Source organism: Tauraco erythrolophus, chromosome 5 (assembly GCF_009769465.1).
Source record: "Tauraco erythrolophus isolate bTauEry1 chromosome 5, bTauEry1.pri, whole genome shotgun sequence".
In the NCBI taxonomy this organism is placed as follows: Eukaryota; Metazoa; Chordata; class Aves; order Musophagiformes; family Musophagidae; genus Tauraco; species Tauraco erythrolophus.
This window is the reverse complement of record NC_141469.1, coordinates 32,587,075-32,613,191: the sequence shown is the minus strand read 5'-3', so window position 1 is coordinate 32,613,191 and position 26,117 is coordinate 32,587,075. Positions and strand designations below refer to the sequence as shown.

The 26,117-nt window shown below is 38.2% G+C and overlaps 1 protein-coding gene across 4 annotated transcripts in view; it reads right to left on the bottom strand.

The window, feature by feature from the left end:
• The window catches only part of ACOX3 (acyl-CoA oxidase 3, pristanoyl), a 35,851-nt gene that overhangs the window by 5,212 nt on the left and 4,522 nt on the right, over positions 1-26,117 (bottom strand). For 2 of the 4 annotated variants that reach the window (XM_086612350.1, XM_086612351.1), the window contains exons 4-15: positions 25,124-25,195; positions 23,614-23,703; positions 21,738-21,881; positions 20,790-20,878; positions 11,515-11,611; positions 10,912-11,094; positions 8,137-8,259; positions 6,453-6,573; positions 5,702-5,821; positions 4,905-5,018; positions 3,117-3,232; positions 329-503 (exon numbers count right to left, since the gene is read on the bottom strand). In XM_086612350.1, the coding sequence (XP_086468476.1) occupies positions 329-503; positions 3,117-3,232; positions 4,905-5,018; positions 5,702-5,821; positions 6,453-6,573; positions 8,137-8,259; positions 10,912-11,094; positions 11,515-11,611; positions 20,790-20,878; positions 21,738-21,881; positions 23,614-23,703; positions 25,124-25,195 (1,444 nt within the window). The remainder of the gene's footprint in view (positions 1-328; positions 504-3,116; positions 3,233-4,904; positions 5,019-5,701; positions 5,822-6,452; positions 6,574-8,136; positions 8,260-10,911; positions 11,095-11,514; positions 11,612-20,789; positions 20,879-21,737; positions 21,882-23,613; positions 23,704-25,123; positions 25,196-26,117) is intronic. The other 2 variants (XM_086612353.1, XM_086612352.1) reach the window with 2 other exon arrangements.

Sequence of the window (26,117 nt, the reverse complement as noted above, 5' to 3'; positions counted from 1 at the left end):
AGACATTTGGAGCCTTTTGTATTAATAAGATATACTACAGCATCTGGCTGCCTATCCCCCATCCCCTCCCCAAGCACTGGACCACTTCTGAGCTCTCCATCATCTCTGAGCTAAGAGAGAGTCTTTGGGTTAATTTGTAGCTCCGGATTCCTGCTGCTGAAAATTTTGTCCAGAATGGTTGTTTTACATTACATGGGCAATAAGCAAATGCTCTAACCTAAATTCTAATTAGGATTCCCTTCCCCTACCAAGATATGAGAAAAAAAATTCCTAATCTTTAAGTTAGGACTTTTATACATGCACAGTATATTCAGGGAGCTGATCTTACCTTGGTAGAGCACAGCCAGATGCTTACTTAAAGACCAGAGTCCATACAGAGCACTGAGGTTCTTAAGCACTGGCTGCAGAGAAGATGGTATGCTGGGTTCATGAGTGTAGTCATGGTATCTTTGTAAGACTGTTTGCTCAATAAAAGCAATGGCTAATGATCGACAGTAGTACACCTTAGGAAACAAAAAAGAAGAATACTGAGTAAAAACATACAAAGAACCAACCTCAGCTGGTGCAAAGTGGCATTGCCCTGGTGAAGTTAGCGGAGATTTGTTGATTTAGATCTGCTGCTCTGAGATTAAAGAAAGTCTGAGAAGAAACTCTAGAAGAACATAGATTCTACAATGTCTTTGCAAAGGTTAGTCATGAAATGACTCTTAGAAATAAGATCCTAATTTTCCACTGTGTTCCAGCTTGGGTACTCTCTTATACCAATCCAAAGAGCTTGCAGATTGTATGCCTATTGCCAATGTAATTCGGCAGTTGCACCCAGACTCTATGGGATGAAGTAGCTACATCAGAGAGGAGACCGTGCAAAATCAGCTTTGCTGACTTTAGGATCATTAACACACCCATACAACTGAAATAAGATAAAGATAGGTTTACATTTATTTAGTATTATGCAGAATTTTATAAAGAAGACAGTATCTTCAAAGTGGTTCAGTAACCTATTGAAAACTTATTACAGTCCATTCGAATAATAAATAAAAAATCTGACCATGATAGCATGAGTGCATTCTGTTTATGGATTGTAACAGATGGCAATACGTTTTGAAAAAACTATCCAACTAATCCTTGCCAACTATGTGATCAGAAAGGCAAAAGTAACCAGTTACTGTTAACATGGAACATAAAACTGTAAGCGATTGTACTCGCATAGAAACACTTTTCTGCTTTTATATACTTTGTCTTTGCTGTATCATGGCATATGTCCTACCATGAAATAGACTGCTGACTGAAAACATTCTAGGGGGTGAACAGAAGGGGAATATGAAACTATTGCTGTGGTGGCTGATTTGTTCCAATGCTGTAAACTGGTGCTTGGTTTTAGCTCATTTGTTCAGGGTTTCTTCTTCCATTTAGAACAGTTGATTTAATTTTTCTTTTTTTCTTTTGAATAATTGCATTATCCTTGCATTTAAATGCACTGTGGGATTTAAAAAAGGCATATTCCAAAGACTGCTGTCTCTCTCAATAGTTGTTCAGTGGCATGCTTAGGTCCACGATCAGATACAAGTGTGAACTGCAAAATATACGTCTATTCTCTGCAGATTTAGGGAGGACTTTCCCCTCGCTAGATGAACTTTTTTAGATATGAGTGTCAATTCCTTAGTCAGAATGACATAAGTCTCCATATCCCAAATGAAGCGTTAATTCCCTGTTCTTCCCCCCTATAATTCTATTTCCTTCTGTACCTTTTTTTGCAATTCTGTATTGCTTGTATCAGGCTATCCCCAAACCAAAACAGCCTAAGGATAGGCTAGGAATCTCTTCCAGATCTCCCATAGCAAGAAAAAATATTATATATTAGTCAGCCACTGGGCTGACAGAAAAGTGCTTCTTCATGCCCAAAAAGTTTTAAATCAAATATGTACATGTCTTTAAAGCAAAACTTGCAAATAATTTTCAGATGTTTCTGAGGCATGCCATTTAAAATAAAAAATCTCGCTGTCCTAAAGATGAAAAAGGGAGAAAAGAAAACCTTATGACCTAAGGTATATCAATGTCTATCTGAAAAGCAGTTGTGTGCCTAAGTTATCTTTAAATTTTAGCATATTTGAACATAAAAGAGAAGAGAACCTTCATACTTCTGAGCAAACCATTCTTTCTCACACACTGGCACCAGCATCAGCCTCCCAAGAGCTGGCCAACTGACAGGCAATCAGACTTGAATTTCTGGTAATTCCTATTCTGAATTTGACCCTGAAGACTTTCTCTAATAAGCTGGTTCTAGTGTAAAACCAGGAAAGATTTCCTTCACTCTACCAGTGGCTTCACAACCTGTTGAAGCTAGGCTGGCTCCTTCTAGGTGCAGAGTTGAATATTCCTTCCTGATATTTTTTAATGAACTTTGAAGATAAGGTGAATGACACTGGCCATCTTCAGGGAACAGATCTCTCCTCAGTGACAAGTGATAAGTGTTCTTTCCTTGGATGCGAGCCAAGATTCTCGCATGGAGGAGATGGAAGAATTTGGGGAGCTTGGTGATATTCACTGAAATTTGGAGTTAAGCCATTCCTAGCTGTGAAAATTCACTGGTGAGAGAGTAGATCTGCTATATGTAGATTGTCAATGTTTCCTTTTTGGGTTCCAATGCTGTTAGTCTGGTATCTTTCATGAGTACTTTGCACTATAGAAATTAAGAGATGGAAAAGACCTATTAGGTCATTTAGTTTACCTACTTGCCAGAGCAAGATTCTTTCCTACAGTATGTATTTGGCCAGAAGAGCAGATGGAGATGTAATAATCGGATGCTGCAGTAGATTTAATAGTAGATTTAGTCTTCCGAAGTTGTGCTATCAAATTTACAGGCATCACCCAGCACATGCCTGCAACTTTTCTGAAGGGAAATATATCCTGGAAGACTTCTGCTGATGGTAACTGTCCTCCTGCTATAATGTTCAATATAATGCACATGGACAGGTATTACATTTTATTAATTAGCTCACTTGCTGCTTTATGCCTGAGGAAATCGTATTTCATGACACAAGAAGATAAAACTAACAGGCTCTGACAAACTTGGACGAAAATAAGTAAATAAAATAAGAAAGCTGAGTAAGTATTACCTGACAATTGTTTTTTGCCTCAAAATCACTTCGCCCAGACTGCTTCTCCTTGCTCAGCTTTAGGTCACTTTCTCGGAGCAGGTAGCAAACCAGCCATTTATACGCTGCTAAAGGAACTGTAAAAAAGAAAATAAAAATTCTTAACAGTCACATTTATAATGCAAGAAGTCACACAAAGATTCTACTGCAGTCTCAGTTTTTGCTACCTGAGACAAAAAGTGAAAGCGTTAATTAACCAACCCATTAATATGACATTTTGCCCATTATCGTAGATGCAATAAATAACAGCTGGGTAAGATAGTCAGACTGTAACTGTTGAGTGAAGACACACCATGCCTGACCATACACTAGCTCAAACTGACCTCAAGCTAAAAGACAAGGTATATCCACAGCTCAGTTTAGACTTCTGACTCAATCAATTTTTTTTTCTTGTCATTTTCGTCCCATATTAAGACAGGTCTTGCAAGGTACTCAGTCTCTTCTGACAATACAAGAACAGAAGACAGTCCACATTTCGTGGAAGCACATGACTTCTAACATTGCAAAGGTGGGTGACCATAATTGCATTTGAATGACCTGCATTGTACGTAAGTGCATTATATGTTTAGGGCAGCCTGGAACTACTTAGGAGAAAAGTGCTTCAGCGTGAAGTTCTTTTATGAATCCTACTTGCTTGTGTCTTAGCTTAAGATTTAATGTAGGCTATTATTTAGGCAATTGTGAGTGTTCACATGCTGCTTAAATTTAGGCACCTAAATTAACAGTCCAGTTTCTAATAGAATGGAACAATAAACAGATTCAGATATTTCTAAAACTATAGTCTGGTTCAGTAGGTATTAAAAGAGAGGAGAAAACATGTGCTTAGGTATCAGTTTGTGCTCTGTTGGATTTCACAAGTCGGAGACAGGCACCAAAGAAAAAAGCAAGCAGTTGTTTTAAACTAGTCTTTTTCTTATAAGCCTTTTTATTTTAAAGTTATTCAGATTTTACCCCACAGCTATTATGATGCTATCTCACTTGGTACTACGCATCACTATCCAAAGTTCAGCTTTTTTGCCATTATTTGCGCACTGAAGCAGTTACTGAATCCTAGGAATCAGCTCGATTGCCCCTTATATATCACGACTGGAGTTTCCTCCCCCAGCATGTTCTCAGTTTCACAGATTCACTTGTGCTCAATGCCCTGTCACTGTCTCATTATCTGCTCATTTCTTTGTTAATTCTTGCCTCCAACGGCCAATCTGGGCTCACGGTGATACAAAAGTGGTAATGGCATCTAGTGTCATCCTTGATTTGATTACAGCAGAGTGAGCCAGGAAAACTGCAGGGAATTTTCCTTCCTGATTACTCATTTTTCTCTCTGCAACTGTCAAAGTAGACACATTTAAAGCCTTTTCAATGTATTTCTAATTCACTTGTACGGTTTTCTGAAATAAGACATTTTAGTGATATAAGGTAGCGGCAATCAATGTCCCTTACAACAGTTTCACTTGAAAACAATACAGTGGGAAAAAAATTATATCACAAATGCTATTTTAGAGGAACAAAATGGAAGAAAAATATCTGATGCTATTCTCCATTCCACAATTGAGGCTGGGGACAATAGGACATATTTTGAAATGCAAACTATGTTCTTAGTAAATTGAAATGCATACAATACAAAGCCAGCAAATAGTAATATGACAAATATCTAATAAGCAGCAGAGGCTGAATCTCAAATCTCTGGAACCTTTCCTCTGAAAAGGAATTTAAGATTCTAGAATCAGTTTAACAGAAGCAGAAGGCTACCTGACGAATCCATGCAATCTTCAACACTCATGGCTGTGAATTTCCAGCTAAGGATATGATGGTAGTCTTGCAAAAAGTTTATAGTTCCAAAAGGGGATTCAAAAGGAGCTTTATCTGAAATACCAAAGAAAATAAAAATGATTTATGAGAAAAGAAATCAGACTCTTTGGAACTAAAAGCCTATTGCAAAGCCATGCAAACACTTGATAGGGATGCAATTAGGCCATAATATTTATTTTATTATGGCCTAGTCCAGCCAAACGAGGACTGGTGGATAAGTGCTGAAAAACCTGACATCACTGCCTACAAGCCCCATAAGATTCAACTCCTACTGTTGAGTTTTCCAGTTCTGTAAGATGCTTGTGAAACTCAGTGTGAGAAAACTGAAACAAAATAATCTATTTAGAGAATTACAAAATGTACTGATGGATATTGCTACCAAGTTAGGTGATAGGAGCTGTTTTAAGTACAATGAGCAGAGGGTACTCAGACTTACAATGACTTTAGAAGTAGTTCCACTGACCTAAACTGCACTTCTTAGGGAGTAAGATACTACTTAACCTGACTAGGGATGGCAAAACATCTAGCTAGCTTCTGCAGGACTTATGAGAAAGTATATTTCTTGCAGCAAATACCTGTGTATTGTGAATGTATCATATGATGGACTCTGTAGCACATTATTTACGCTCTACAAAATGATTAAATGACTGTCAATTGCTTTCAGGATGAAATTACCTCCTAATTCCATTAGGTACACACTGTTAGGTCCAGCACAAGATTCCACAATGAAAACTTACCTCTTATGCAATTCATCCAGCTCATTAAGTAGTTGCTGGTTTGCTGAAGCAGGACATTGTTATCTCCCTCATATGTGCAGTTTGGATCATTGTCATTTCGGATTTCACCCAGACGATTCACTTAATAAGAACAAGTGCACAATTTAATATACTGCAATGATTTAATAGAAGGTAAAAGGGATTAAATAATTATTCTGTGACAAAATGCAAGAGAGTTGTCTGTTCCTGTATGTTTAGCTATTGTTAGCAACAGATGAGCTTGAAAGTTCACTGTTTAGCATATGAAAATCATAGCATCACAGAATCATAATGCTTAGAATCAGATGCATAAATCATGATCATGATCATGATGCATAGAATCAGAATGCTTAGGGTTGAAAGGGACCTCAAAGACCACCTAATTCCAACCCCCCTGCCATGGGCAGGGACACCCTATACTGTAAAGATTTTAGACAAGTGTAATATTCATCTTACAAGGCAAATTTTCATGTATAAAGTCTGCATCTTTATTTTTGAAACTGAGACTGTATCACATGTACTGTCTGTCCAAATGCTAGTGCAGATGCTGCACAGTTTTCGGGGTTTTTTTGTGGTATCAGGTGTGAAATGAAATTTAAAATATGGATATGAGGAAAAAACCCTTTCTAAACATATTGCTAAAATTCAGACGCCATGACACAACAACAGTCAAAGAACACATCAACATAACCATTCTCTTTCTGACGAGTGTGCACAGTAGCCTGTAACTTACTGGCAAGGTAACCATGTCCTCCACAAGCTTCTCGGCACTCCTGGGCTGCTTGCTGAGCAGTCCAAGAAGACAGCGGTTTGCTGGCAGCAGATAAGGCATGAATCTCACGTCCCAAATCAGCCTTCGTGAAAAACAAGTTACAAGTGAGTAATAACTCACAAAACTTTACACAAAGTAAAATGCATGTGGCAATACATACATAAAATTTTCTGAGATCTATGTAAGGGCAGAGCATATTTTTCGCTGCCGCAGAAAACCCCTGCCAAAACTGAAAAACCTTCAGCACTAACTTTGTTATACGGGACAGCAATAATTTGTGCCAGGTAATGGACACATGAGTACATTTTAGCTCAGATGTGCCACCTGACATGGCAATGCATGGGACAGTTCACTGCTTGCAAGTACTTTCCTCTCAAAGATGGAAAATCAGGTGGTTGAAGGTGGCATATCCAGAGAAAGCTTCAGTCCCCTGTGTTACATGAGCAATCCCTCTCTCCCCAGTCAGCAAGGGGATATTTATAATATTTACTGCCTTATATGGTTTTCACTGATCTTCGAAGTATCAATTTTGGAAAGAGTAGGAAAATTTAAATGTACCCCCTCAATTTCCAGAGAATCACAGTAGCCTGCATTTACATTAACTCTGTTGGCCTTCCTCTGAAAATGTGTTTGGAATTCCACTTTCTGGAGACAGTGGGTTGATCCCACCAAAGTTTGTTTAACAGCAACTCCCTGATTATTTTTTGGAGTTAATTTTCGCGTTTTTTTTAAGACCTACTGTAGAACAAAAGGAATTCATGAGGATTACATTCTTAACATTGTCAACGATCAGATTTTTCTCTATCACGATTTTTTCTCCTGATAGCCACTGGTTTGCCTAAGATTAGTGACTGCACTGAAGACCATCAGAGGTAAAACAGGAGATCAAAAGCTCAAACAAATTCTTCTGTGGTTTGTGCAAAAAGGAGAAATTAGAATACCCAGCCGTTAGTAGATATATCTTTCACGAGTTTTATTTTAGCTGAAAAAAGCCTGAGTGTTTAAGTGAGATCTGAGCAACACATAGGTAGTGTGTAGGCCTTAACAATTCATATTCTCAAAATTTAAAAAAGTAAATAAAATTTATATGTTACCTATAAAAAAATTGCACTGAGACAGATTAATCAAACTATTTCCTTTGTAAAGGGGTGACTTCCAATGGTCTGATTATGAACGAGAAACTCCGCATTAAGATTCTAAAGTCTTCACTTTTTTCTCCAAAAATATTTATCCTAATGCATGAATATGAATTGCAAACTCAAGTCAGACTCACAGAGTCTGTGCAGGAATTGAGAACAGCATCGTTTCAGAAAGTCTTTGATATATGCCCCCTGCAGTATCATTTACAAGAGTTATAAGCTCATTTTGCATTATCATCATATATTTATGATAAACAATTCTGCAAGAGTACATAACCTTAAATCCCACGGAAACCAATGAAACTTTAACCACCCGATCAAAACTAATTTGGATGCTTTTCTGAACGCAACTTTAGTCACTACTTTGTATTCCCATATTTCTGAGACATTGTTCTAGTGTTCTTGATAGTACAATGGCCTAAGACTTCTAGGTAAGTCCTTCATTTAAGAATTTCCAGGTTACTGTAGTAAGAACTCAGCTAACAAGAAACGTGCAAATATCTCACCTGCCTCTGACTCCTTTGCTTTGTCAATAAGCCTGCATAAAATTCTATGAAGTTCTCAAACAAGGATTTGCAGAAATAATCTAAGGCATATGTGGCAGCCAGGTAAGGAAGAAGACGCCATTGCTAGAATAAAAATTAAATACGTTTGATTGCAAATTGGTATGCATTTTATAGTTATTTATATGTATATTGTAAGATATATTTATATAATATTATACAATATAACTATCTTATAATATTGAATGAACTCATTCATTTTTACTTCGTTCAAATTGGAAAACTTTTACAGAGAAGAGAACTTAACAATAACCATCTATAAGCAAAATTCAGTGTAACTACTCTATACATAAGTTACAGTTACGTTATTCTAGTTCATGCATTTTATGAGTTTGTGATAAACATTCTGTTAAACCAGTGCAAAAGTTCACTGAAGCTTTAGGGACCAACGACATATTTTTGCCCTGTGTTTATACAATGTCTGGCATGCTGGGCCAGATATGATTCATGTGTTTCTTCAGTACCAAGGTAGAGATTGTAACTGTTTCAGTTTGTTTATTGCTCAATGTACTTTAGCGCTGGTTGCATTCTGTGAAAAAAAAAGTAGAGCTGGGAAGCAGAGAAAAAAGCATCTTTGCTGCTCTGTGCAACTCAGAGCCCATGAAGGAAAAGAGAAACTGCTTGAGGAAGCTTTTGTAGTAGATCAAGAAGGGAATGAGAGGTTCAGCAAGCAGAGCCTACAGAACAAGCCAAAACCACGAAAAACTGAGACTTGAAGAACAGTGGGAAGCAGGTTGTGGCTTATTCAGAAGAGATGGAAAGACGACAGCTTTCGCCGGTTTGCAAAAACCCATGAAATCTTTCAAAGTTGCAAGAATAAGTGCAAACCTGGAAAAAAGCACCCTCTTTGCAAGGACAAACTGGGCAGGTTTGTTTTCAGCATTTCCTATATATTAACCCTTCTCATTCAGCAGATCTGAGTTTTCTCTGTTTGCCAGACACCCTACATTGGAACACCTCTGCTATGAAGAGAGGCTGAGAGAGTTGGGGCTGTTCAGCCTGGAGAAGAGAAGGCTCCGGGGTGATCTTATTGCAGCCTTCCAGTACTTAAAGGGGACCTACAGGAAAGCTGGAGAGGGACTTTTTACAAGGGCATATAGTGATAGGACAAGGGGCAATGGATTTAAACTGAAAGAGGGCAGATTTAGATTAGATATAAGGAAGAAATTTTTCACTCTGAGGGTGGTGAGGTACTGGAACAGGTTGTCCAGAGAAGTTGTAGATGCCCCATCCCTGGAAGTGTTCAAGGCCAGGTTGGATGAGGCTTTGGGCAACCTGGTGTAGTGGAGGGTGTCCCTGCCCATGGCAGGGGGGCTGGAACTAGATGATCTTTGAGGTCCCTTCCAACCCTAACCATTCTATGATTCTACGATTCTACATCCTCCTGTTCTTTTTTTTTCCCAGAGCAAAGGGTGTTTTTCATCTACATAAACTGCAGAAAACCATTGGTTATATTCCTCTCAAAATTAATACTAGCTTGAGACTTCACCACAATGAATGTCATTGATTTCTACACTTTTAAAGCATAAAGGCTAAAAAAGAGAAAATTAGCATAGCAGCAGAAGAGGCACTGACATTTTTAAACAAACACTAGTTTCTACATCTGCATCACTTTCACGTGTGCATAGAAGGCAGTCTTTCTCTGAAAAGGTTACTATTTTAGAAGACAAATGTTACTTAGGTACTTCAGAGAAACATGAGCATTTTGGAGAGTTAGGTGGGAAGAAATTTAATGAAATACAGCAAGGGCGAGTGTAGAGTCTTGCATTTGGGTAAGAACAACCCCGTGTACCAGTACAAGTTGGGGACTGAACTGCTGGGGAGCAGCACAGAGGAAAGGGACCTGGGGGTCCTGGTGGACAGCAGGATGACCACAATGTGCCCTTGTGGCCAAGAAGGCCAATGGCATCCTGGGGTGTATTAGAAGGGGTGTGGTTAGTAGGTCGAGAGAGGTTCTCCTCCCTGTCTACTCTGCCCTGGTGAGGCCGCATCTGGAATATTGTGTACAGTTCTGGGCCCCTCAGTTCAAGAAGGACAAGGAACTGCTTGAGAGAGTCCAGCACAGGGCCACAAAGATGATTAAGGGAGTGAAGCATCTCCCTTATGAGGAAAGGCTGAGGGAGCTGGGTCTCTTTAGCTTGGAGAAGAGGAGACTGAGGGGGGATCTCATTAATGTTTATAAATATGTAAAGGGTGACTGTCATGAGGATGGAGCCAGGCTCTTCTCAGTGGCATCCAATGATAGGACAAGGGAAAATGAATATAAGCTGGAACATAGGAGGTTCCGCTTAAACATGAGGAAGAACTTCTTCCCAGCAAGGGTAACAGAACACTGGAACAGGCTTCCCAGAGAGGTTGTGGAGTCTCCTTCTCTGGAGATGTTCAAAACCCGCCTGGACGCGTTCTTGTGTGATCTCATCTAGGTGGTCCTGCTCCGGCAGGTGGATTGGACTAGATGGTCCTTTGAGGTCCCTTCCAATCCCTAACATTCTGTGATTTTGGGTTTTGCTATTCCAAGAACTTATGTCAAAAGCCTGATCATGCCAGGAGAAGGTCTTGAGTTGGAATGAATTCCCACAGCTGCACTACAGAGACACTTCAGATGACACAGACAACTTTAATTTCACTAACTTAAATGTCGTTATTTTGATCTACAGTAACTCTGAATCTGAGTTTCATTATGTAAACATCTACAGGTGTGAATTCTAAGGTATTTACCTGTGTTTGGTATTCAAGAACAGGTATTTCTTCTTCATCAGTTGGTCCAAACTGACGGCGAGCTGCTGAGAAGCGAATGGCTATCGACAAGGCAAGCTTTAAATTGGTCGTGGAAATTGCTGTGATCACAACTCTGCCAGTGGACAAGGATCCCAGAGCTGCACCAAAACGCTCCTTACCATCCTGAATGAATAAAAGGCATAGACTGAACGGTGAGGCTAACATTTCATTTACTTCCCTCGTAAAGATACAACTCTGGTAGTATGATCAAAAGTCCAGAGGACTGGCCAATTTTGTTTCTTGACACACTCAGATAAGGCATTCAGGCAAGACTCAAAGTTGTTTCTCTAAACTACTTCAGGATCAGCGGGGCATCGCAAAGAGCAAGAAGTCAGTAAAATCAGTAAGGTGAGTTGAGACATCTCTGAAAGGCAATTAAAAACCCAGCATTCCGACAATCTCATGTGATATCATCAACAGCTTTATTTAAGTCAAAGTAACTAGTACTTCCCAACATGAGAGGCCTGTGCTCTATCTCTTAACTTACTTATACCTTTCTATATTTAATTAACTTTATTAATGAAATGAAACCTTGATTCATACCTTGATTGAACTTGAGTACTTCCCCTCAGCTGTGATATCTCCAGCTATATTCAGTATATTTTCTTTAGGTATCCTGACATTGTGGAACATGGCAAATCTATTTAAACAAATACACAAGCAATGTAAAATTTACCTCAACATAGTCTGAAGTGTCTACATTACAGAAAAAATGTCACGACAAAGACACGACTGCACACTGACAGCCCAGAATCCTCAACTGAATTCTCAGTCTGTATGAGTCTAGGTAAGTTACTTAGCTTGATCTCTCAGCCCTGGAAAAGCTTGGGAAGATGAACAACTTCATTCTCCTGCTTAGAACCTGACTGGGCCATTCTGACTCCTAATAATTCCCTGCCACAAACAATTCTGCTGAACCATGAGCTTTACTGAAGCATTGTTTAGTCCAGCCTGGAGACTGCTTTGAAATAGAGACACTATATATTTTTATGAGTCTAAAATATAGATCTGTGAGGATCATTCATGTTATTGCAATACAAATGAGGACTTAGCCGAAATAGCGCCCTGAGAAGGAACTGAATGAAGAGTTTTCCTTTGTTTAAACTCAAACTAGGATTTCTGTTCCCTGGAATGTGGCATCTTAAAAAGGAAGAGCAAGATAACCTTTTCTAAATTGTGGCACCCTAGCAGCAATAAAGAAGGAAGTTGTTAGAATAGGCAGAATGTCCTGGGTATTAATATTCCTCAAGAATATTATATGTTTCACCTAAACGGGCAAAACAACTTGGCACAATAGCAGTAATATCAGCTCCACTCACGAATATCTCAGTGTCTAATAGCCCTTGAAAAGCTGTATTTGTAATCAAAGCAAATTCCTCTTTCCTGCCAATATAGGCTGATCTATTTAATAAGGCTCACGAGAGCCAGGTCTTTCACATTAATAAATTACATAAGGGCTGCATTGCTGCATGTGCTTTAAAATTACGAGTTGTTTCCAAGGAAACATATCTGCATACTGAATTTACTCAGCCTTGGAGATACATGGTATTTTTGGACTTAGCCACAAAGAAAAGCACGCTATCCTAACCAAGAACCCTCTGCTTACTGGTATTAATGATGCTAAAAAGTGCTTTATTAAGTGCCAGTTTCAGTGAGACAACACTACTTTGTAACACAAGCAGATTCAGAATTTCCAAAAATCTGATTTCCATCTTTGTTAATATTTTTTTCATATCACTGAAAATAAAAAATGTCATTCAAAAAAGATCTTTTGGTTAAATTCACGTTCTTTGCTCCCTATATCCCCAATAAAATCCATCACAACTAAAACTGTATAGCAACTCCAATATTTTTAAGCCAAAGCATGCATGTTAGACAGAACGTGAGCTTTTTGAATTATTACTACTCTACTTTAATTTCAGGAGAATGTGTGGCAAGGTTTACATCCCTAGTTTAGCACTTTCTTTTCCTAGTTACTGTTCATCCATAGAACTGCAAGAAGGTGCTTCCTTGTAGGAGCTTACAATCTAAACATAAGGCAAGAAGTTACAAATGTGTTCAAACAAACAGTGAGGCAGACACTAACTCCTGAAGAATAACTTCTTGATATGATATCTGCCAGTCACAGCATGCTGGCAGCTAAGCACTGGCCTTTTTTAATAAGCCATTAGAGCAAAAGAGAATTTTAAGAAGGAATCTGAGTGATGAAAGTAAGGGAGCTTCATGGATGTTTATAAAGGATCCCTCTCAAATAGGAAAAGATGCGTGGAAGAAAGCCATGAAATATTATTTTAAAAAGCTATTGAATGGCTGAAAAAAAATGGAATCATAAGCCAGACTAAAGGAAGAGCTGACCTAACAGACAGATGATACAATCTTTGAGGCACAGATTAAGAAAACATTTCAAAGGGCTCCAGCTCTTGGGCCTTCTCTTTGCAAATACATATTTGGAGCATGTTTAGTCCTGTATGTGATGAACGGTGAGATCCATGGTAGTAATGACAATTAACAAGATGGCAAATTGTCCTTTTGTGTTTTACACTGTAGTGATTAGATCAATTCATTCAGCAAAGCTGTGCAGTTGTAGAAAATTATTTAATTGATACGTGCTTGAAACTCTAGAGTTCTTAAAAAACAAATTCAAATCTACTGATGCATAAATTTATATACTAACAACCTACTTTTAGGAAATTCAAGCCTACTAATACCGAACATGTGGCAGATGTGTGCCAAACGAAACAGCTCCCAAAATGACCTGAACAGTTTTACCGACTTTCACCTGTTGTGATACAACCCCAAATAGTTAAATCCAGAGGAAGTCTTTTGTTGGAAAGAATGAAAAATCTTGTAGAAAGTTTTATTATAATCTGTCTGACGTAAATATAATGTAGCTAATTCTGTACCACATGAAAGATTACTTAGAATTATTTTGATTAAAAACCACATGTATACCCTTCTTATAATAACTTTTTTATAGCTAGTAAACTATAATACTAAACTTCCAATCATTATATAACAATCTATTTTCTTAAAATCAAAATTAGTTCAAATAATAGTTTTTGAAAGTTTAGATTTTTCCCTTGACCTTCTCCATTACGGATACATTATTTCCTTCTTTTTCTGTAAGCTGTTAACAAAATAAACACATATAAGACGGAAAAAAAATTAAGAAGCAAAAGAGAGAGACAGAACTAGCAATTAAAAATCACATAGAAAGCTCCCATGAGTAACGAAATAAGATATACTGCCTATAAGCATTAGTCTTGAAAGTAATAGCAGAACCTTACAGGACTTGGGAGTTTGGTGACCTTGTGAGACCATTGCCAACTGCTGTTACGCTCCTTCTCCAAGAACTTTGCTATTTGAAATTGTTAGACATACTGGCCAATTTGAACTTGATATCAGAACATATCAAAAATAAACAGTAAGATTTAATGAAGTCAACGATCACATTTCTAACAGTTATTAGCCCAGAAAGCATAGTGAATAGACATGGACCACATCTGTCAATGCATTTAGGGGGAAAATCTTGTTAAAGAATTGAAGAAATATGTTACAACAATGGAACTGTACACACTGTCACAGGGATATCATGTACCAGCAAGTTTGGAAAATGGCTAAATTTCACACAGTGATGACAAGACCATAGGTTTGAAAGCCATCCTACTTAGGGCCTCTTCTGCGTGGCAAACAGTGTGACTGAGATTAAGACCTCTCAGCAAGACAGAGATATAGCTGTCACTTTAAACATATACCATAGGGCTCTACAGCAATGTACAATTTTGCATCATGTAGCCCACAGGTAAAAAAAAAAATGTATCACATAGATTTCCACCTAGATTCGCTGAGCAGAGTGAAGCGCTATTCCAATAGCAGCATTCTTGTTTGGGTTCTTTGGCCAGTAGTTTAGGCATCATTTGAAGCAAAGTTAATCTTACTGACTTTAAATCATGCAACAGTAATTCATCTGGTGTGCAACAGTGCTGATAAAAAAGGAACAGCTGGAAAAGCTACGAACTCCTTTTGCCAGTACTAAATTAATAAGCTGTTACCTATAGTACAAATAGCTCAAACACGCTTTGGTGAATTTCAGACTCACTAAAATGCCTTTCCTGACAGCTTTTGTTATTGACTACGTTAGAAATGGTGCAGTGACAGTCCCTTCAATCCTTCCAGCCAGAAACACAAAGCAGGTGAATAGTATTGGAAGGCTGTGAGTCAAGTGATCTCACGGCTGTTTATGGGATACAGTAAACCTTGGGAAGAATAACAGTTCAGAAGTTTGGTGAAAAACTTGCAGGAGGAAAGAAAACAGTCACATATTCCAGACTGAAACTCACAGAAAGGTTAGAGTTGAGAAGAGTTACAGAGAAGCTGGGGAAAACTACAAGGCTCTAGTTAGCTCTAGTTTTAGCTCTAGTTTCTACAATCAAAGCTCTAATCTAAGAATGCAGCTCTGTAACAGTAATGCTCAATAGCAACGGTAAAACAACACAGCATTTTATAGGCCTCCTAATCCTATCTTAACAGACTTCATGGACACACAAAGACCCACTCACTCTGAAGTTCTTACAGTTTAAGTGCCAATCTTGCAAGGAGTTCTGGACGTGCAGACTCCTGCAACTGTCAAGAGCTGGCAGAGCTCTGCTAAGGGGAAAAAAAAAGGTTGTTTGAAGTTCCGTACAGATGCGAGGCTGCATTTCTCTGGGTGATAAAACAAATGCATGACCAGATCTGAATCTACCTTTTCCCATCAGCACCATCAAGTGCCTGTCAGTGTGAACTGGCAATGGCTACACAGTTTTGAGGTACATGGGAATGACAAAAACGAGAGGGTAAGTCAGCACTCTTCAGCAATGAGACCACATCTTAGCAATGTGCACATCACTGTATGTACCTATACAGTGTCTAACTTTGACTGTAGAAACTAAGTGAAGAGAGCAAAACAGGGAAATACTAATGATTCCACTGAAAAAAAAATCACTATTTTGACTTCATCATGTCTTGGTTTAATTGTGAAAATGGCTCTGTTGACAAGGACTGAAGTATTGATGGTATGTATTCAGATAATGTAAATACAGGTACGGGCATTTTTAACATTTTTTTTTTAATCTTATATCTGCTTCATTACTATTGCAATTGTTTGTCAGTCTGGTCAGAGGCTGCAAGACAATAAAAACATTAAATAAGCACAAGCTTTGAGAACCAGGACTGATTTCTACACTCGGTTTCTTATTCACATGCCTGTACTGTCCCTTTCCCTGTACTGGAACAGCCTCTTCTGTGGCCTTGCAAGGAACCAGACTTGACAAATGAAGACAGCCAATTTTTTTTTTTTTTTTTTTTTTGTCAGATTAGTTTTCCGGCAGTTCTAGTTCCCTAGCTGAGTCCCCTAGACAGCTACATAAATGTTTGTCTCAGCACAAAGAAAAAGGCAGTGTGGGAGTAGAAGCAAACAACCAAAGCAGCTGAGTATGGAAATTATCTTCACCAAACTACTGCTTCAGATTGTAAGATGAAGCTCCAAAGGCTATTTAGGGTTCAACCATGTATTACAGCTCCTATCTTCCTAGTGAAATAACTGCAACCATTGCAAAATCTAAATAGGAGTTAAGATAAATGCTAGGGGACAAAAACCCTTTGAAGGACTAGACTTTCATTTGTTCTGCCCTTAAACTAGCAGTAGCAGAATCGTATTGGCACTGACACTGAAATAGTAACAAAGAAAAAAAAAAATAATTAACCATTTAAAAGTTGTCTGTAAAAGCTTGCAAGTTGTGTGATATATGCCATCTTCACCAATATACAAGGAATTGTAGTGAGGGCTTTCGGAACCTGCCATCTCTTTCCAGGCGGGATTCTTTTACAACATTTATTGCTTTTCTGCCCAATAAATACCCTTTACCCATTTCCTCTTGGGGGTTCTGTTTTGTTTTCAGTATCCAGAAAACTGAAATCTGGCCTCAATGATTGCTAGAGAACATGCGGACATCTTAGCATGTTGTGTGTGTGGAGAGATTGATCACATTTTAATTGTACATAAAGGTTGTTAAACTTCAGTTTTCCAAAGTCCATCATTATACTTAGATAAAGTTAACAATTCTTTTTCCCCCAGAAAGAGCCTTTTCTCCCCACCCAAAGAATTCAGTTAAAATAAATAGCTTTTCATCTGGAAGTGGTTTGCTGCATCTTTGATAGCTTAATTTCACTAGTTCTTCCCTTATCACAGGTTTTGTCTGCTCAACAAACTGTATACACATTATCAGTGGATACAGCTGAACGGGCTCAGAACATGTTTTACAAAGATAGGCACTTTAAGCACCACTTCAGAAACACAATTATAAATTGTTTTCAAACTCTTCCCCAAGCAGATTCAGTTGGGCGTCATTTCTATTTCTGAAGGGAGGAAAGCAGCAATTTGCTGCTAGTTACAACTGGACATGAAATTGGTTCCCCACCAATTCAGTGGCAATCATTTTCTGATGTGCACTGCAGTAACAGGTAATTTTGGTAATGTTACATTAGCCAAGGTAGATAGAAAACATACCCAAAGAGAAGAAGAAATGGAAATGCACATCAGCATTTACCCAAGCTCTTGCTTTATGTCCCTCCTCTTAACGCTTGCCATGCATTTTACTGAAAAGCCTGTGGATCCCAAATACCCAGAGTTTTTTCAGTGGTTGTTTTTTGCCTCAGCTACTTCCATTTCGAGACCTCAGCGAAGAGCATATTTCAAAGACTGCCAGAGCACTAGCAACAGGTGGACATTTTTATATTATAAAAATAAAGACTAAAGCACTTGCATCCCCTGGTGGCAGTCTGATTTATTTTTTGATAACAAAACACAAAACCAGTCTAAACTCTCCATAAGAAAAACTGGAGTTTTACTTTTAATCGTTTATGTATTGACTACACAAATTGTTGTAACTGACAGAGAGAAGTAAAAATATTTTATGATATTTTAAAGCGATTTTTGTCTCTTTTGTCAGGGTAGCCAAAGTTACAAAGACTTGAAAAACCCAGGTGATTTTCAGACATTCCAATTATGAAGCTATCAGAATTATTTGGAAAGACAGACTTAGAAGGACCAAGCTAGTCAATTGGATTTACACTGCAAAAATTCCCACATTACTTCTGAAATTCTTTCTGTTACTGCAAACATTACATTCTGCATTAGCAGGAAACCAGCTTTCAGCCAAACGACCCAAGAGATTAATTGTTTTCCAAAGCCAGAAAGGAAAACTACAATCGCCTATTCTGTTCTCTTACGTAGCATATATCAACAGCATTTTCCAAGGAAGCTCTGGAATTTCTTCCTCACGTCTTTCAAATACGTTCAGGAGCTTAATTCTCTGTACTCATATTGAAAATTAGTAGCATAAACTTCTTGAAGGGCAGGAACAAAATCTGACATCTCTGCCAGAGATGTCAGACTTTGATCTTTGCTCTGACTGTTTATCCTGAGTGTAACTATATGGAAATATATCCGATTTACCAAGTGCCTATGGTCGTTGAACCAGACTTCATACATACATTCAAAAAACTGGCAAAGCACACAGTAGAGACTAACACTTGTAGTCACAGCATAATCGAATGTTTTCTTGTCACCACGTAGAACAGGTTTCTATAGTGCACAAGAACTGCAGGCTGTGCTTTCTCTGGGATAAACTAGAATATAAGATTACTAAACTGCTTAGGACACCTTGACAAGGCAGTGCGTGATGAAACGTCTCCCTCTGGATCTCGGCATTTTGCAGATCATGCAACCAAAGTTCATCTTCTAGAGTGGAACAGCTTTTCATCTCTGCAAACAAATGCAGAGCAATGAAGCTACCACCTCCCCAGTCCCCATCCCAGCCTTCGTGTACCTCTGAGAAGTAACATGCACAAGTCCTGACATTTTTGACAGTTCAGTGTAAGCAGGAAGGTTGCAAAGCAAAAACTAGTTCTCTAGTTCTTGTGAACGAATGCTGGCATCTAGCCTCAGACTTCTCCAAAGAAAATAGCTGAGGCAGACCAGGAACACATGCTCCTAGAGCCTTCAGCTGAATGAAGAGTATCTACTGGTAACCTTGGGCTCCCCTGTCCCTCTATCTTAGTCCGCAAGTGCTGTCTTAAACTTTCTAGTGTAGGGACTGTCTTAATCCATACTTAAGAGATCTAGATCCATGACTGGGGCTCCTCAGGCACTGCTGTTAGCAGAAAATAATAGTATTTTTTAAAGCAGCACATGCAAAGTAAACAGAAAGATTAGAACGATTGCTTTAAATGACATGTGATGTCATAACCAAGATAAGAGACTATCTGACATTAAGATAGGAAGTCATTGGTATCTCTTATTTACAGTGTATTATGTGGATTATCATTTCAGATTATTCAGTTATTACCAATATTTGAAGAAATGCTCTATTTTTTCCCAGTAGATCAAAGAATAAATGGATTTTAGAATTATGTGCAGTTTAATGTCATGTGACAAGCACACTCTTCTCCTTCCCTGTGTTGTGCATAAAACTATGCTACAAGTTAAGAACAAACAGCAGAATTTGAACATTTCTACAGAAATATGAAGCTGAATTACATTTAGATTATTCAGACCCATGTTGCTGTGCCATCTGGTGGCTACTAGTTTGTAATGCTGATGCAGGAAAAATACCCACCAAAACCCAGCCCTCCTTCTTTTCCAGGCCTTTTCTCACATTTTGCCTCTAGAAAACTTAATTTTCTAGACTTTTTTTTAATCATTCTTTATTCCGTCTGTGTCTTCAGGCAATAGAGCATCAATGAGAATGAGCTACATAAACGTCAGTGCTATTTTTGTCACTACAGGCTATTTGTGACATCTGGAGGAGGCTGGTACAGACAACAAACTACAGAAGACCTACAACCTTCTGGAAAGCCAGTCAAAGCCATCACATTTGAAAGCCGGATATCTTAGGACGTCTATATTTACTTCAATGGCACCTTATGAAGGACAATACATATATGTGTAATCAACTGAATCAACAAAACCAGATAAATTTGAGGCATAAAGAAGTGGCATCTTGCCTCCCCTTACTATTTTAGGTCTCTGTCTTTACACAGAGCTAATACATGGGTTTCAATTGTAATTTTTACATAATGGCTGTTTTAACAGAAGAATCTGCCTCCATTTCCTCCCTATCAGATGCCTTTGGTTAGTTAGAGATACAGCAAGGCCATTGAAGTCCATGACTCGTAAATGGAGCCTGGGTACGTTTTTATTCCAACTGTACACAGAGAACACACAAAAAAAAAAAACCTAACCTCATTCTCTTCTGCACTGAACAGGATTAATCCAGAAATCCCATGGTTTAAGGAAGATACTTAGTTTCTCTACTAGGTCTCATTAATCTTACGTCTTTACTAACAATAAACCTTGTCTGTGGACCTCCATTAGCCTTCCCGTGGGCTGAAAATTGACAGATGAAATAATTAAGGGCTTACACCCAGATGGGTGGAGAGGCTGATTAACTCTTTTCTCAGAACTGAATGGATTTTTTTTGTTTTGTTTTTTTCATTATTATTGTTACAGAGTCTATGACTGCAAGAATGCTTGGGGATATTCAGAAAGTATGTGGCACTTCATAAGTGAGAGAAGCAGAAAGACTGTGGTTATTCAGATAGAAAATACTGAAATTCAACATTCAACAAAAACCTGGGTTTTTTTTTAGACATACCAACAACTTAAAATCATTAGTGAATTCCTCAGAAGTAAAGACAGAACTGACATGGGAACATATTTGCACCACTGCAGTGTGAAACAATCTAGAATATTTCTTCCTTCAAATGGATTGACTTACCCATTATCCAACCCATTCTGCCCAAGTTTCTTTCCTATGTCACCTACCATCACACCTGGCATTGGTAGGAGAGTTTTTGTATCTCGAATCTGCACAGAAGTGGAACAAAACATTATTTCAGTTGTGGAACAATAAAAGTTATTGGTTGAACTTTTCAAACAGTGAAAAGTATTCCCAACTTGTATTCTGTTACTAACACTGAAGAAAAGTCTGTTTTTTTCAAGCACATAATCCTGGATATAACTTGCACTTACGTAGCCTCTCATTAAGGACATAGATCCTTAACGAAAATTACTTTGGCAATATGACACTAATTACACCACTGTGTTAAATGTGCCTTAACACTGATGACTGCTTTCATCAGACTAGCATTGAAACCTCCTTCAGGTGTACATAGAAATAGTAGGAATCCATAGAACTTTTATGTAACAATCAGCTTTGAGATATTCCCTGATTTTGTAATAAATTCTGTTCAGTTTGCAACTAGTTCATTTCACTATGTACAACATCTCTACTGCATTGCTGTATTTTCTAATGCCTTTAATCTTATAAGCTGATCTCTGTGGTAGAACTTTGCAGATTTCATGCGGATCAGCCTGCAGCATTGGCAGGCAAAAATCATGTTAAGCCTCATTCAAGACTTTCAGGACTTCATATCGCGTAGGTTAGTTCTAACTATACAGGTAGTGTGATAATCTGGAGGCTTTTCAGCTCTTCCGTACTTTTCAGAATTTTTTGCAGAAAACTGAGAGTCTAAAACCAGCTGTACAACCATCACAAAACCAGTGAATATTTAAAAACAGTACACTTGTTACAATTGCAATAAATGTTGCAGGCATTAATTAAAGAATCTATCAGTCAGGTATAAATAACAGCATAACAGAAAGTCTTTAATCTGAATCCACTCCCCGCAAAAAGAAAAAAAGATTAGCAATATTTCTACTCTACCTGTACAATAAAGGAATGTAATCCTTGGCACTGTCCATCTGGAGTATAGAGCTGGGCGTACACAACTGCATGAGTGGCATGTTTCCCCATGTTACCAACCCAGAACTTTGCAGCTTCAAAGTCAGGAGTATTGATGATAAATTCCTGTGGCCAGAAAAGAAAGGAGCAAATTATATAAATCATAAAAATCAACATGTGGCTATTTTTTTTTTTTTTCATGATCATGGTAATGTTTTGAAAACATCCATTAACTGCCAGGGTTTCATTCTGTACTCCACTCCAACAGCTGAGATCTCTCTTATTGTTTTCAGCTTTGGAGACCATACATGCAGCTAGGAAAAAATTAGAGCTGAAAAATTTCATTACTTCATTATAAAGCCTGAAATCCAGCCTTTCAATTGTTCCTTTAATTAATTTAAAAAAGTAAAGCAAAGTGATGGACTCAGAAGCATTTCCTAGACCTTAGGTTAAGCTGAGCTGTGAGTCCCTGTGAGGGAGTGTGCAGGTTGTTTCAGCTGTGAGGGCTGAAACCTGTGCAGGGACCACCTCCTTCTTAAGCAGTTTTGTATGGAAAGAAAGCCTGGTCAACAGTGTGAAAGGCAGCACGCTTCCCAGTTTGGACAACTGAGGGATCATGAGTAGTGGGAATTCTGAAAAATGCATATATCCTGAAATTTAGACACAGCTTCAACATTCAAATTTTTATATTCCAAATAGCGTGCTTCCTGGATTTAAAAGAAATCTGAACTCCAAGTTTCACGATCTTAACAAAGATTTAGTTGTTTCAGTCACTTTTACTGCAGTGCACTCATCATCCGCCTAAAACTCAGTTTATTTAAACGGAACTTTTCATGCTGCCAATCTCACAAGTTTGTGTTGCTTGTTTGTTTTTTTTTTTTTTTTTTTTTTTTTCTTCAGGAAAGGGATCTGAACATTCAGTTGCATAAATGAGCACTGAATTGCTTATATATGAAAAAACGCAGACTGGGATGCTGTCCTACTGAAGAATATAAAATCCTATGTTTCAAATCTACGATTCTCATTTCTCATTCTTTTGTAGCCACTTCATGATCTGACGTTGTTGATAGTAATAGCACCAAGTTCTGGATATTACAGTGCAATAAAACGCCACAGTCTTTGGGGGAAACCATGAGTCTACCTTTTTGGGACATCAAATAACACATTTTAAATTCAACTTGGCACAAACTAAGCATGTAGATGACAAAGAGAGAGAGAAAGATCCATCACAGCCTCCTCTCTTAACTTCTGTTTTCTCCTCCCTTAATGTAAAACTATAATGAGTTCTATTCATTTACTGAAAAAATACTAGGACAATGAGTTTATTTCTGCAGAAGTGTTGATTTCAGAAAACACATTACGAATAGTAAGCAGTATCCTCATGGAAAAAGCAGTTTATTGTTTTCTTCTTTGGGTCTCTCTGATAGTCTTGATATCTCTATTTTGTATTTCTTTTTCTCACCCTCAGGAAATACTCCTAATCTTTGTATGTAAAGCCTTCATATTTAAAAACTAAAGACAATTTAATCTGCACGTCCAACTATTCCTTAAGAGACACAACACAGGAGAAGGATGCTATCCTTATTTCACATCACAACCAGAAGCTAAAACAACTACTCGTACAAGAAAACAGAAACAGCTGGATTTATTGTCAATATTTATAACAATGTGAACATTTGACTTTTTGTTGTTTTGTTGTTGTTTTTTTGCTTGTGGTTTGTTTGTTTTGGGTTTTTTTACATTTGAACTTGAACTTGATTCTTTCTTGGTAATCAAAGAATTCCCTGAATCATTATGTCCTGTTAGTAAATAACAGCTTAACAGTGTTAAACATTATTCCTGTGCAAAAACGACTAACCTGAGTGCTACGATCAAACGTGGCAGTAGTCCGTATGCCTTTCGTATTAGTTCCATGGCTGAGTTCAGTCAGAGCAAAACATCCAAAAATCTAAATAAGACGACATAAGGCACAGTACTTCGTTACAGCAATTGAAACTCTAAGATTTTCAAATGACTGCAAATTCAGCTGTTGGAAAGCAACTTGCAATTGCAAGAAACCAATCAAATGTAACCCTAAGGCTAGGCCTGCAGTAGGGTAACCGGTATTTTTTTCCTTTGCTGATGGCTGACTCATTCAGGCAGGTACAGATTACTACATCCACTGACTAAGTTTTCAGCTGTCTGTGTTGAAAGAATCGTTGCGTGGTGAAAACGAGCAAGCCTGCTTGCATTACAAGCAGTTCTGGGAACTTGCAAATCTAGGGGAAAAACAGAATGAGGCTGTTTATTTTTAAAATCGCAAACAGCCTACATTATTGAAGGGGATAAATTTATTTCAATCGTTCTCAGCAGCATTTGGGAACACTGCCTACTTGAAGTCACACTGAAATGTGCATACTGGAACCCCTTGCCCTAGACTGGTTTGGCCCTTTTGACATACTCTTCAGTAACAAACCTTTGAAAAGCAAGTGAGAAAAAACAAAAACAAAAACAAACTGAAGCCTCAGGCAAAATTATTCTGATAAATACATATCCTCAAGCTTTTGCTTGGACTGAGAGTCATTAAAGGAATTCATCCTGATCTTCAACATGGGGTATTTAGTCAGAACTACGTAGCATTATATTGCTGTCTACAAGTACACAGAAAACCATGCAATTTCAGAAAATTAAATAGACAAGGACGGTGAATGGCTGGAAAAAAAAAAAGATAAGTTATAAAGAATAACAAAAGAAGCATGAAGATCAGCATACACATTGTGCAAAATCAAAGAGCATCAGGCCAAACAGTTAATGCTGCCTACATGGCCAAATGGCACAGATGGAGAGACTGCTTCGGATTGGTTCTTTCTATATCAGATAGGCTGCACTTATGCTGCAGGGTGCTTGGTCCTGAGTCTCCATTGGACTCCATGTGGTGTTTCTGTGGCCTTAAGATATTATTTTCCATTTTATAGCATGAGAATAATGGATTTTTTAGAGCATCATGGCAAGGGTATGTGTTGCACAGTGTACAATGTAGATGAGGGAGGTGGGAGATTTTGAGCATGCAAAACTTGCTAGGATACTCTTAAAAGACTGTGGATGGAAATTAAACTGGTGTGTCTTCTATACTGCCTTTTGGGAGAAGTCCCCAAACTGTCTGCATCTCAACTTGGACAGTCTAAAACAGATCCAGGAAGTGGCACAATTAGGTAGCAGTGAGGATAGTCAGGGCTCAGTGTTTCAATCTGCTCCTTGGACTTTTCTCTTGCTATTTAGAAGTACCTAGGTATGTAAAGACATCAGAAATAACACAAAGGTGCAGGTGGTGCCATGGTTATGATGGTGGCCCCAGTTCTCACAAGTTATCAAAAAAAGAAATAATTTACCTCCATCCTATAAACTTGTTTCACAAGGTCTGCAAACCTCATAGAAGCAGTCAAAACTGTACCTAAAAATACCTGTAAAAACAGAGAATTATGAATGAAATCAGTGACCCTGTGATGGAAAGCACAAATTGCACATACATAATCATTTGTAATAGTGATGTTCATTAAAGAGACCACGGAAAGGAGGCTGCGCAGTAAACTACTACTTAGACTATAGCTGGAGAAGGTAAGTCAGAATTTGATCTTGTCAAGGTCTGTTTACAGAGGACTGAACTTTTCACAGCTTTAACCCATTCAGGCCGTCACTGCAACGCTTAGAAACACTTAATGAGATCACTTTCCACTTGTCCTTACTGATGTCCTCTTGAGTAAAAGTAAAACTTCAAGACTATTCTAGTTTGGTTTATTGCAAATGGAGTTGGAACTGAAGGTAGCTGCTTCAAGACCAGACAAGAACACTGTTTTTAAAGCTACTTTCAGTTTTTCTAGATGGATATTCACATAATGAAACTGTAATTCCCAGACCCCCCCTTCCCGCCATGTGAATAGTAATAATTAACTAATTCACCTAATATTATTTAACCAGCTACGTCAAGTATTCTTTCTGAGAGACTCATCTAAGGGCCAACTGATGCATAGAATCCCAGCCACTGATGTCAGTGAGACACTTCACACCAGTATCCATTCTTTCAACACACAGGGTGAGGCAAAGAAGTTTCTGATACCTGCAGCAAAGACACAGCCATCAAATAGGGCCCAACAACCAAGTTCTTTGGTTACTAATGCCATAGAGAGGAGGCAGAGGAGTGGACAAAAGAAGGCTGAACTGTAGACATCAAAATATCTTTACTGTAGCTCTGCCTATACTGCTCCACCTTTACTTTCCAGGTGGGATTCCAGTGGAGACAGACCTTAATGACAAAGATCTAACTACATCTCACAGCTCTCTGATTCTTCTGAATAGTTAAAATGAATTCCATTTTAGAAAGCAAAG